The 13,639-nt window shown below is 38.4% G+C and overlaps 1 protein-coding gene across 3 annotated transcripts in view; it reads left to right on the forward strand.

Moving 5' to 3' along the window:
* Positions 1-4,170: 4,170 nt before the first annotated feature.
* SENP6 (SUMO specific peptidase 6) overlaps positions 4,171-13,639 on the forward strand; it is a 74,375-nt gene continuing 64,906 nt past the window's right edge. For 2 of the 3 annotated variants that reach the window (XM_030447074.1, XM_030447075.1), the window contains exon 1: positions 4,234-4,425. In XM_030447074.1, the coding sequence (XP_030302934.1) occupies positions 4,377-4,425 (49 nt within the window). In that variant the 5' untranslated portion in view covers positions 4,234-4,376. Of the gene's footprint in view, positions 4,426-13,639 lie in introns of all 3 variants that reach the window. The other variant, XM_030447076.1, reaches the window with a different exon arrangement.

A 13,639-nucleotide genomic window follows, 5' to 3' on the forward strand; every position in this document is an offset into this window, starting at 1 on the left:
GCCTGTAGGCAAAACCAGATTTCCATTAGATTATCACCAGAAAAGGAGTCCCCTTCTCTGGAGATATTCAAAACTCACCTGGATGCAGTCCTGGATAATGTGCTTTAGGTGATCTTGCTTTAGTGGGGAGTTGCAACTGGATGATATTTAAAGGTTCCTTCCAACTCTGATAATTCTGTGATTCTGTGAAAAATAATAGATAAAGTAAAAGATTATTTCAGATTAACAGTAGGGTTACTTCAGAACACTTACTTCAGCAAATATGATAAAGTGCATCCAAAAGTGTTGAAACAGCTTTTATATAGACATTTTGCTATCCACTGGAAAGTATATTCTAAGTATCTCAGATCTGATGTATTCTCTTGAGCCTTTTATGTGCCCCTCTTTTAACACTTACAAAACTGTAAATTGTTTTTCTTTGCTTTAGTTATGGGCCAATCTTTGCCTCAAAATCTTTCACATAATAATAACTCAATGTACATTATTAAGGAATAGATTATCCCACATTTTTCAGATGGGATATTTTCTATTTGATTTATAATCACTCATTTCTTCTCAGTTTATAACCCTTTCCAGGGATGGAAGTGAGGCTGACTGGTCTGTAGTTACCCATGTCCTCTTTCTTGCCTTCCTGGAAGGGTGGAGTGACGTTTGCTTTCCTCCAGTCCTCTGACACCTCTCCTGTTTCCAATGACTTACCAAGATGGAGATGCAGCTTAACAATGACATCCACCTGTTCCCTCAGCACCCATGGGTGCATCCCATCAGGACCCATGGATTTATGGATGTCCAGACTCGTTAACTGATCCGAAACCCAGTCCTCATCAACCAAGGCAAACTCATCCTTTACTCTAACTTCCTCAGCAGTCTTAGGGGCCTGAGGCTCCTGAGGATCCTCCAGCTGTATACACAGAGGCAAAGCAGGTGTTCAGCAATTCCACCTTCTTTGTATCCTCTGTCACCAGGGCACCCACCTCATCCACCAGTGGGTTTACGTTGCCTCTAGTGTTAATTTTATCTGCTATGTATTTGAAGAAACCCTTCCTGTTGTCCTTGACCTCTCTTGCAATGTTTAATTCCTAGGAGGCTTTAGCTTCCCTGGTTGCCTCTCTGCATTTTTGGACAACAGTCTTACATAATGCATGTAAATAATAACAATAGCAACAACAACAATAATATTAATGATAACACTAGCTTTAACAGCAAGAAGAAGAAATACGTTTGATTTTGCTTTTAAAATGCACAGTGAAAAAACAGGCATCATGTCATGAGGACAGCAACAAAACTTTTTTTTTTTAAAAAGGACACAGATTGTGCACCATTAATACATTCAAGGAACACTTCTAGAAACAACTGTGGAAAACAGTGAAAAATAATTCAGTCTATAACCATTATATTCATTATATTAAAAAAAATTGACTTATAATCTGTAGAATGCATTCATGGGCTGTATATAATAAAAAATTATTCAAGGTGCCTATAAATTTCCTTAAACATCTATATGCAATTTATGTAGCAATAAAAAAAGTTAAATTATGTACACTACCACAACTACAGAACCTGCAGAACTGCAGTCCCAATTCCATTTTATTCCTTAATTAAAGAAATAGTGTTTCAATGGAGTAGCCACTCCCATTTTGTTGGCTATCCTTAAAAACATAGAAGGAAACAAGAAGTAATTGAAAAGAATAAAAAAAAATAATAAAACAAATTTTCCATAATTTCTGTACTGAATCATCTAAGACACATTCATTAATAACAATATACTCATTGTGGAAAGAGAAGGAAAAGTTAACTTTGTAACATAAAACAAAATATCTTCATCACTGCCTAATAAAGTAATCAGCTTTTCAGTCTGTGCAGTGCTGCCAACAGAGCTGTGCACATGCAAATGTCTGTAAATTCAGGATCTTAGATTGTGACCTATGTTTGTCAACTACTCATAGTTGGACTGGTTGACTTCTAATGGTTGGTAAAGTCAGGATCTGAGGCATTTCATCCTTCAGCTCTCACTCCTGTGAACACAACTGACACTTTGGTTTAAAAGAGAAAATTTTTTCAGCATCCTCTTAACTTTTCTTTCTAAGACTTGAGTGCCATCAGTATTGCATTCCCTCATAAATATGTGTCAGATGAAAAACAACACTGTTAGGGTGGGAATGGACTATTAATAAAAAGTTAATGAAAAAACAAAAGAACAAGAGATCTGACTACATGCTCTAGCATCCTTTTACAGCTCTAAAATAAAAAACAACACTGCAGTGAATATAGTTTTGAGCAGCTTCTCTCTGTAAAAGGTAGATGTTAAATTATCTATCAAAAAGTCAAAAATCAAGCATGCATCAGATGAATATTGATAACTTCTTCCTTTGTTATTTCTAAAATATTTTAATCTGCTGTGCCTCAGTTCACTAAGATTATGAAGCTGTATTTGATGCCTTGACTTGATCAACAAAAGCACCCTGCTATCAAATATTTATACGAATAACAATCATAATTCACAACCCTTATTTTTTTAAAAAATTGTGAAAAATTAGGTAGACCTAAAATAGTCTCATTTCAACTGTTGACAGGAACTTGGTTTTTGTAGATTAATGCTGTAACCTCCACAGTAAACTTTGTCTAGACAATGTCCTTTTGAGATACAATGGGATATTTTTTGAAAATTAGATTCCAAATTTAATTTTTTATCTTGTTTGGTTTGTAATATTAGGTTTCTACTAAACATGTGGTCTGTCTTTTGTAGAATTAGCTTGTACCGATTTCTCATAATTGTTTCCTGTTAATTTTACTACTAATGAAATGAGAATATTTTTTAATTCCTCTTTCAGGAAGTTGGTTTTTTTTTTTTTTCCTAAGGAGATTTTCAAGATGGAGATATGTAGATTTACCAGCACTGTTCCAGCTTCTGGAATTCTGACTGCTTGTTAGCTCTGGTGGTATGATGTAGCATTCAGGGAGCCTCTTCTGTTTTATTCCAGTCCAGTCCTGCACTCTGTTTATTTTTACCTGTTGCTTGTATAAAGAGAGATCTCTCACTGAACTTATTTTTAAACATATTGGCTTAAAGATATGGTTGGTGTCAATACAGAAAATTTTGGAATGAAAACAAATGTAGAAGACTTAAAGGAAAAAAAAATTTTTTTCCTCCCCCTAATTTTTAATTTTCATATGCACCTAGGTACTTGAACCTACCTGATTTAGGATCTTAGTCTACAAACTCTTAAGATCAAGCATTTTTGGAAGCTCACTGTTCAGTCATTTTAACAACTAAGTGCTTTAAATGAGAGATAAAACGTCCCTGATTCTGAAGTGGAATCGGTACAGGTCCAGATGAGGTTACCTGTCTCAAGAACGGAGTACCCAGTTTTCTTCTTCATTTACCCTCCAGTTTTTTAAAGGTTGTATGGTTTTGGCACTTAGGTATTTGGGCTTCACGGGAGGGTGTTTTTAAAATGTAAAATCTTGTATGTTAAAAAAGGATTATTTAAAATGTTTTATTATAAAAGTCAAATACATCTGAGGCAATGACTTGCAATTTCTCTATACCTGATTTGACAATGCTGTATGTTTTGCAGAGTCCAAGTCTTAAATTTAATATGCTTTTACTAGGCCACTGAGGATTTTATGACTGAATTCGCAAGACCTGTGTGGCCTTTTGCCCGAGTGTGAGCAAGGTGAGAGGCCTTCGGGCCCTAGTCCTGTGCAATGGAGAAGAACGTTCTCTTGAAAGTTCATTCATTTTACGCAGCTAAATCCTCCTCCTCACCTCCCAAAGGCTGCTGCCTCCGAGCTTATCAAGGGAGGAGCGGCAGAGCCCGAGACATTACCGGGCGCAGCCCTACTGCGGCCATTTTATCGTCTAGGGGCCGAGGAAGCCGGAGGCTCCCGCTGCGGGTAGCCGAGCCGGGGGTCTCGGCTGGGGAGCTTTAGTGAGGCCCAGCCGCGCCGTTCATGGAGAAGAGGGACGGCACCACGGCGCGCACCGTTTCATCGTCCTCCCCGTGTGCTCGCAGGCGCCTCCGGCAGAGTCCCGGCCAGGCCCGTCCGCCCCTCCGAGCGCCATCAGCGGCGGCTGGGCCAGGCCCAGCAGGAAACCGCTTGGGGGGCGGCTGGTGGCGGACGCGGTGAGGGAGGAGCGGGCGCGCTGCCGCCGCTTCCTCCTGCACGGGGGCCGGAAGGCAGCGCGGCCCGGGACGCCGTGCGCGCGGACTGGGAGCGGGAGAGGGCCGGGTCTCGGCGGCGCCGCCGCCGCTGCGGGTCACCCAGCCTTCCGCAGTGGGGGTGGGCGGCGGAGCGCGCAGGCCGGGGGAAGGGCCAGGCCCCGCCGCCTCTCTGGGCGATGGAGTGAGAGAGCGAGGCTCGGCAGCAGGAAGATGGCCGGTGGCGGCGGCGGCGGTTGCAGAGACAGCTTGTTTCTGGAAGGTGCGTGCATGGCTGAGAGGGGGGGAATGTGGCCCATGGGTTGCGTTTCCTTTCTTGCAACCAGTAAGGGGCACGGTACAGACTGGGGAATGGGGGAGGCGGGCGTGTGTTTGCATCTTGGGGGAGGGGGGGGAATGGTCCCCTTTGGGGGACGACGACAATGAGAGGTGGCTTGGTGGTGGGGGAAGGGTGGGTGCCATAAGGGGTGGTTGCTTTGGTGAAAAGAGATCTGCTTTTGAGGGAGGGGTTAGCGAGGCCGATTTGATTTCTTTTTCTTTCTTTCTTTTAATGTTCAGAGGCTTTGGAAGTGCAGTGTTTTCTTTGTAGGGGCAGAGCGCTGAGAGCAGCCAGGGCTTGGTGCAGCAGGGCCGGTATGGCAGCGGGAGGAATCTCTCGGAGGGGCGGTGGGCTGGTGGGCGGCCGGGCAAGGTTAGCGTTAGGTAAGGAGGGGAAGTGAGGGTTGCTGTGCCGCCTCCCCGCTGCATTTTCTTGCCTTTAGACTGCTCCCAGGCCCTGGCCTAGCTCGTAGCCTTTCCCCCCACCATAAAATGAGTCTCGTCTGCTTCTAAAATGCTACTTTAAAGGTTTGGGACTGAGGTTAATTGTGGGAGGGGGATCAGTCTTACAGTTGTGATACGAAGATGATGATGAATCTGTCATCTGGAACTGAAAAAACCTTTAGCGCAAAAAACCTTGAGTAATTTTTTTGATACACAGGTTTGGTGGTTTTTGGTGGTTTTTTTGTTTGTTTTTTTGTTTTTGCCACTGTTATGCTTTTAATTATAATGCAATAAGTCTCATTAAATTTGAATATCTTCAACAGTTGATCTTCTAGAGTTTAAAAAAAATAATTGTAGCCTTGCAAAATTGCTAGAAGTGATAACGTTGATTACATAGGCCAACATTCCTCTAAATTACTGTAGAGATAATGAAGAAATATATATATATTAATGACATGAGATGAATCTCTGAGTTTTTCAAGAGAGGTATAAGTTTAATATTGGAAATGTTGTAGTATGCATTATACAGGGCATACCTCTTGCAGATTTTGTCTTGCTCTAGGATGTTGGGTTTTGTTTTTTATTACTAGGTGTTCTGGATTAGAAGTACTGTGTGAATTAAAATACTGCTTGTTTTGAGTAATTAGTACAAAATTCTGATGTTCAGAAACTCTGGTTAATAACGCCTTTCATGTTACCTTCCTTCTGCCTTTAAAGTGTTTGGTGGTGAAATGCAGATGCTCCATTTTTTTCCTTTAACTCTCTCCACAGAAAATAGTGAGGTTTCCTCAGACAGCTGAAAGTGTGAGGATGATGGATAGTCAGTGTCTTCTATGTGCACCTTGGCTACTTACGGATTGGACAGGTGGCTAAGGAAAGACAGATTTTATATTATATATATATATCTGCACCATCTACATGTTTTTAACATGTGAGACCTCTTTCCAACAGAACCAACACGACACTTGATAGCATCTCTGTTTGAAGCTTTGATATTCCATGGTTGGTGAACTAAGTTATAAGCTGGTTTTGTGTTTCCTCATTATATGGGGACACATTAATTTAAGGACTGATGATGTGATAGAAGCCCTAAGAGTGTGCAAATTTGCACGCACATATGAAGAAAACCTAGCAGTGACAAAAAATTTCTGAGGGTTGCCTAAGTCCAAATGGGACAATAGTACTATAGCAGATCTAGTAGGACCTGGTGAACTTTGTGCTTTTTCAAAGCAAAGGAAAAAGAAGGCTTTCAAGCATTGACTTTAAATATTCATAAACATAAATATTTTAACTTCGGGAATGTTGACTTTATAGGGAGAAGTAAAGGCACAGAATATATGTATATATATGTGGGCTTTTGGCTGTCTGTAATCTGGCTATGTACAGCAGTACATTAGATCAACCTAATGATGTTAGAACCACCAGTAGCCAAAGGCCAGGCAAGCATGAGAGTGTCAGACTTGAGAAACAAAAGTAATGGTGACAAAAACGGGGATAGAAGTGTATAAAGCAGGAAACCTGGCAGCTTCTATTGCAAGATTATCATTAATATATAAGCCTGGAATTATAGCTGTAACTAGTCTGAGTGTATATTTCATGGATTGTGATGAAGTCTGTGTAAGCAACAAACAAAAATTGTTTACTTGGGTTTTGGAAGTGTTCTGTTAAAGCCTGGTAGAGAGGAGGGGGAGGTAGAGAGGGCATGTCCATTCGTGCCATTAATGTGCAAAACAAATTAATTATATGCCAAATGGATGTTAAATCTATAGCCAATTGAATGCCGTCTAATGGAAACTATGCTGTTAAAATTAATTGCTTTTAAATATGGTAGTTGTTCAGAAATTTGGTTTTGATTCCACGTGTCCAGTAAGCTACTGTTTTTCTCTCATTTAGTGTTACAGATGTTAATATGAAGAAATATGGCTATCATTCTGTTGTTAAGGTGCTTCCTTTAATAATTTTTTTTATTATTCTCTAATAAAAATAAAATAGCTTTTCTGGAAGGGTGTTCCCTCTAGTGATGCCATTCTTGAGCATACTGATTCATACTAGCAAGTGGGTTTTGTACAGTTTTGCGTATCTAATGTGTCATCATTTTTATGCTGTGTTGTATAGACTTTTATGGAAAATGTGAAAAAATGTCTCTAGAACTATAATGTGTGACTCTTTAAAGCTCGTTTTATTATCATTCTGGAGCAGTGTTAATACTTGGTATCCATCATATGCATTGATATACATAACCTGCGTGCCTGTTTTTCTTGCATTGCCAGGACTGTTAGAATTCATAAGCGTGGAAAAGATCTTATTTTTCTTATATAATAAAATTTGCAAGTGAAATTAGTAAAACTTTCTCCTAGTTTTCTGAATTTACTTTCCTACAGCAAAGGTTTCAATGTTATGGGAAGAATATGCAGAAAATCACAGTAACTAAAGCAGCATAGGAATTCTTTCCTGATAGACAGAACTAGAAATTCAGTGATTAGAGATCTCCATCTGCAGAAATTTGTTTTTTTTCAGTTGATAAATCATACCTAAAATATAAAGCAGCAATAGGCATATCTGTTTGGATTTAGAATAGGGGCATGTTCATCTTATGGGAATAGAGAGCACTGTTGATCATTGTTCTAGGGAAAAATGGTGGGAACTGTTGTTATGTTCTGCCTCCATGTATTCCTAATGCATGTATTTTCTAGAAGAAAGAAATATGTCTTACTTCTTGTTTTGATTTTCTGTCCCCTGGTGGTTACAGTAGTGATGCTGGTAATCAATATTGAAGTTTCTTTTTGAGGACCTCTTTTCTAAGGAATGATGCCAGTCATTACCTTCAGAATTGCTGAGAGATTTGAATGCAGTCATTGACAGGAATATGCTCAATTTTCATTCCATTTTCTTGGCTACACATTTCCTAATAGAGAAAACTATGTTGACTACCCATTAGCAGCAGCAGAAGAAACCTTATAGTTATCAGCCAGAGGACTCTAGAAGAATACTTGTTTTTTCATTCAGCTTGCATGTGAAGAAATTTTCTTCATCAAAGCAGGGGTTGTAGACGTGTCTATCTTAAAGGAATCTGAGATTGTGCAGTGGTATAGAAACACAGCATTTGTGTATTGATCTAGACCTAGAGCTGCCATTTGAAGTGGGAGCCTGTCTTTGTTTTTGTTTTTTTTAATCATTTTGAGAAATCTTGACAGGAGTCATACACATAAGTAGGGCAGAGTGGAGCCCATATCTCATAGAATGCCTGAAAATTTTTAACCTGCAGTGACTTCTCTTTATTTTTCTCTTAACAGTGAAATTCAATTATTCATTGTTGTAATGGTCTCTGAAGCAGTCTCTGATGCTTTGTTTATGACCTAGTGGAAGTAAGTACTAACTTGAAAATGAAGAAAAGGGATGTTATAGGTATCATTCATCTTCTGTGTGTTTACTGTAATTGAAACTCTTGCTTTATTCTTTCCACATCAGTCCTATCAATGCCCCGATCTGTTCCTTTCTTCTGTTTTTCTTTAGAGTAGTTTTCTATCTAAAAGTGGGAAATTCATGACTCTTCTATGGCTTGATTATGTCTCCCAGTACTTCAACACATTCAGAATTTATTTCCAGCACTGCATAAATGTCTTCTCAGACCTTTGTTCATCTGGCCTTTCCAGTGGTTTCAGGAATAAAAAAATCTCTCTGACTTCAATGTCAGATTATTTTCTAGGCCTCAAACTCAGTTACTGAGAACTATTTATCAGGAAAGTCAAATGGAAACTATTTTCTTACCATCTTATTTTTTCACGTGCCAATCTACCTTGGATGATAGATGGCATGAAATATTAAGAAAGACAGGCTGCTGCTTAAAGCACATAGATACTGAAATAAACTTTATTTTTCTAACAATGCTCTATAACATGTTTTAATATGCTTGGTAGTATATTTTAAAGTAATAGTCTGGGACCAAGTCTTCTTTCATATCATCTCCATCTTTTTAATTTTGGGACATAGGATTCTAGGAGCCCAAGCTTGTCCTCAACTTTTTGAATCAGAAAACATCTGTGTGCAATTTTCTGGGTTTTTTTTGGTACAAGAGCATTTAGTTAGTTGGTAGCTGTTAGTTGGTAGTTTTTCCTAAGCAGCCGCTGCTATAATAATTTTGCATATAGTAAGGCATAGAAGCTTCAGGTGTAGGAGTAATTTATCTTGTGTGTGATACCTAATCAGTTATTTTCTGGCACTTGGATTTGGTAGGAAAGCACTACCCTTTTCTCTGAAGAAGTACAGAAATTATACAAATTTTTAGTTGTCAAAAAAAAAAAAAAAAGTTCCTAAAAGAGATCCTTACCCTCCTTTATGTAAGTATAAATATATAAGTAATAGTAATAATGTCAATGTGTGGTTTGATAGCAGCCATAAACCAACATTTTGCAAAGGCCTTGCTTGAACAGATACTTTTATGGTGAGCCTATTTGGATATTTTAGTCTTTTGTTTCTTGTTTTATGGGCAAGGATAAAACATAATGAATTATTTATTGTAACGGTTTCAACAACTTTGACTTTTATTGCTTGTTTCTGGAAGACTATGCATGGTTTTCAGTGCAGTATCAGACTTCACCTTTTCTACAGAGTTTTAGGTCTCTCAGTTGAGGTAACTGAGGAGTGTCAAGGTGCTTTGTGTTGTAGCAGATCCTGTAACGTGAAGCTAATCATAAAACTCGCCACTTTTAAATATTTCTTTATAAGAACATGAGGGGGGGTTGAGTGATTTCTTGTTTTGTCTCCTGTTTTCCCACTAGTAGTTACTAAACTTTTGTGTGCAGAGGAGTAGAGATCTTGCAGGTAAATAGCTAGAAATCTTGTGAAATTTTCCCACTTCCACAAATCAAAGAAATCAAGATTTCTGTCCCTGAAGTTAAGGTTTTGTTATCAGCATGGTTCCCTTTGCTGCTAACTGGTCTTAGTACATAGTGTGGCTTAGCAGTCAGAGAACAGGGCAGCTGAAGGACTCAAGACACAGGCCAGTGCATGATTCCATCTCTGTATCTGTTGCAGAAAGGTGTGGAAGGGTGTACATGACAGGTTACGATACTGCAGGAGGCTGAGAAAAGATAACTAAAACCTGAGCTGATATGGTGGGGGGAGGCTGTAGAGATACAGTTAACAAATTATTTTAGGGGAAAAGGGACAAATGTAGTTCTCCATTTTTTCTAAAGGTGTTTCCATTGGGAATGGAACTGGAAACAGATTTGGCAAGTTCCTTTCATTGGCCCATGTTTTGGCACCTATTTGGTTTCAATATTGAAGTTTCTTTGTAAGGTAGTGGTATTCTTACATAGCTTGAAATCTCTCTGATATTCTGTGCTTGATTACTTTTTGCTTAAAATTAAGAAAATTACAGCAAAAGTAAAAATGTGCTTATTCATTATATAGAGTGTAACCTGGTTTTATCTTACACATTTAATGTGTTCTTGAGCTTCTTACTAATTTCAACAGCCTCTAGCATGTGTATTATTTTAATGTGAAGCTGATCTTAAGCTGTGGTGAAGTCAAAGATTTTTTGTTTTGCATTGGCTACGTGGGTTGCTTATGAATGTTGTGTTCACAGGAGTAAATGGCACTTTCGTAGTGGGTGCTCATCAGCCTGTGTTGATGGATATCACGACACAAGAGTAATTACCTGGCATCTTTGTTTCTTGGATCCTTCACAGATAGAAGATAAAAAATGTTTTTTGTCCTGCTGTTTAGGCTGGCAAATTTATTTTCCTTTAGGACACGCGGAAAAGATAACCAGTTCTTAAGTAATGGGTTAAAATAATGTGCCAGTATTTTAAATCATTAAATCACTGCCTAATTCAGTGGTGCATGTTTAGGTTGGAAGCTGGTTTTGAGAACTATTCACATGTTGTAAGTAGAACTAGTAGCTCATCATTCGGTAAAGGCATTTGTGAGATGCCTTTTGAGTACTTTTAATAGTATGTTGTAAAAGTACTGAAAACATGTTTAATTTTCTTGTATGCTGTAGTCTCCTTGCACAGAACTGGGGATTGTGCCAAGTGGAATTCAGTCTCTGAATTACATTCTAGTATAAATTAGAATACAGAATAGCTAATGGTTAGTTGGGTACTCTAGCTAACAGCAGCGATTAAGAGCAGATAACTTCTGAAAAGTTGTTTTGTTTTTATATATGGTATAATGTCTGCTATGAATTAGCAATGCTGTTGTTTGAAGAACTTTCTTCTAAATAATCTGTGTAAGGAATTATGTCCCGATATACATGTCCTAATATACAAGGATAATTGGAAGGATGGTAATAAATGCATGAGTAGTGACGTCTTATCGGTAATATACACTGGCAGTTTGTGGCACAGATATAAAATTTGAAGATAATACTTTCAAAATGAAGTGTCCAAAGCATAGTAAAATTGCTAAGGTGCAATCCTATTCCCTTGTACAGGGTAACGGTAAATTGGATGTATGGATTCTTTAAAGCAGTGAACTGTGACATTGCTGCTTTTACATTCAAAATGGAGTCGCAGCATGATAAGATACTGTTGCATGCCAACTATTATTGATTCTCTTTGATGGCTTAAAATTATTAACTGTCTTGGGCACAGAATCTAACATAACATTATTAACTGATTAGGGGGAGTTGTGTGTTGCAGCTGGGCTGCTTTTAGGGCTCAGTGCTGCAGGTGGGGGAGCGAGTGGGGTCTCCTCCCCTAATTGCAGCCTCCTGGTGTGTCATACTGTCCACCACCTCTGAGACTTACTATTTTGTTGCCAGAGAGATTGAACTTGCTGTGTACTGTCTTGCCAGACTGGAACTTTGCCAAACCTCTGTTGAATTTGCTCACTGGAGGGTAAGGGGGAGTGGCGCGACAATGGCTTGGACTGGGGAGAGCAGACAGACTCTGCATGTGAGAGGAGGAGGACTTCCTCCCTTTCATCTCTCTCTGGTGAGCTGTTCAGTCAGGTTAAGGTGTAATACATACCTTAAAGTTTAGGATAAATAGGTTTTTTTGTAACAGCAGCTTTAATTCTGCCCAGGGAAATTCAGTTATTTTAAATAACAGGTTAACTTCTGGGCAGAAGAAGTTTACAGTGAAGGCTGGAGACTAGAGGGAATAAATTAACAGGCTTTTCAGTGGTTATTCTTCCCAGGTTGGTCAGCAGGCCTTTAAAAAATTTTTGTTAATGGGAAAGTGCTGTAAGTGCTGCGTGAGGCAAAGAAACATTTCTGAATGCATGTCCCAGTAATTTCTATGAAAGAATAATGTGGAGTGAAAGACATTGAATGTGGGATAGTATTCTCTGTCTGAATCTTGAATGATTATAAATAATGAACAGTGGTGATTGGGAAACTATGCAAAGCCTATGGATTCATGTTTGGTTTTAGACTATATAAGATGTAGGTGGACCAAAGTCTCCCTGGGTCTTTTTGTGGGTTTTGTTTGTTTTGTTATGTTTTAACTTAAGTTTTGTTTGTTTCTTTGAGTTTTAATAATATTTGTCACAGCTATGTTTTAGGAATGATAAATACCAATAATATTTTGCTAGTGTGGTATAACATAAGACTATATGACATGATTAATATTATGTAAACTTAGAAATTTATGTCTCTAAGAAACAGCTGCAAAGACATTTGTTATTTTCATGAGAATGTTTTTATCCAGTGTCATTCAGTTGTTCTACTAAAATTCATTCTACTGAGGTATTTTTATTAATATTGTACGATATAATGTTGTATTTGTTATTAACGCTGTAGGATATAATGTTGTATTTGTTTGGCACATCCAATTTTTATGGCTCATTTAGCAAAACATTAATATCTTGCTGATGACAGAATTTAATATGATGGTATGACAGAAAGATTATTCAAGAGCCTATTAGCTGAGAATTTGAACTATGCAATAGATGTTAGTTTCATATTTGGAATTGCCTTTGCATTTTCTGAGGCTCTCTTTTAGAAACATATACTAGAGTCCACTGTAACTTTATTTCTACCAAGGCTTACTGCTCAAGAGGCAATTTAAGGATTCTTTACAATCGGGAGTAAACATTCAAAAGTGAATTTATGAACTACTCAGGTCCAGACTGTGATTGTTTATACCTGGCACAGTGGGGCAGTAAACTTTAAATGAGATTACTAGTTCTGTCATAAGGCAAATATACTGTGGCTCAATCTTTACCTAATAAATGGCACAAAAATGTAGAAAATGTAGTAAAGAAGTTCTTTGTGATTGAGCAAAGCCTTTGTTAGATGGAAAAGGCTGTATGCCTTACTTGGAAGGAAGACTTGCCCTGTGCCCTTTGATAGACAGAACTGATTGATCAGAATAAGCATGAGTTCTGTGTTTGGATGAAGGTGGCTGAAACTCATCCCCAGTTGCAGGATGAGTCTCTCAAGAGGTTGGATGTTTTTCTGCAGTTGTTCTTTGAGTGATTTCTTGAAAAGCAGGTTCATAGCTGGATGCAGTTAGCAAGCTGGCAAGTGTTATTTTGTTATATTAAAAATTAGTTGTTCAGTAGCAGGTTCTCATCTTCACTGCCTTTGCAATTACTGAGGAAATGTTTGTTTTTCCAGGGATGCTAAAGTTACTAACTTTTTAAAAATAATGCCTGCCTAGTGAATTATAGCATGTTGTGGTTTAGTTAGTTGTCAGTGTTTGTTAAACTCATTGTTAAGTTTGATCCTTCAATTAAAAAGTTTGCTGGGTTTGATACATTAATGT

Source organism: Calypte anna, chromosome 3, assembly GCF_003957555.1.
Source record: "Calypte anna isolate BGI_N300 chromosome 3, bCalAnn1_v1.p, whole genome shotgun sequence".
NCBI lineage: Eukaryota > Metazoa > Chordata > Aves > Apodiformes > Trochilidae > Calypte > Calypte anna.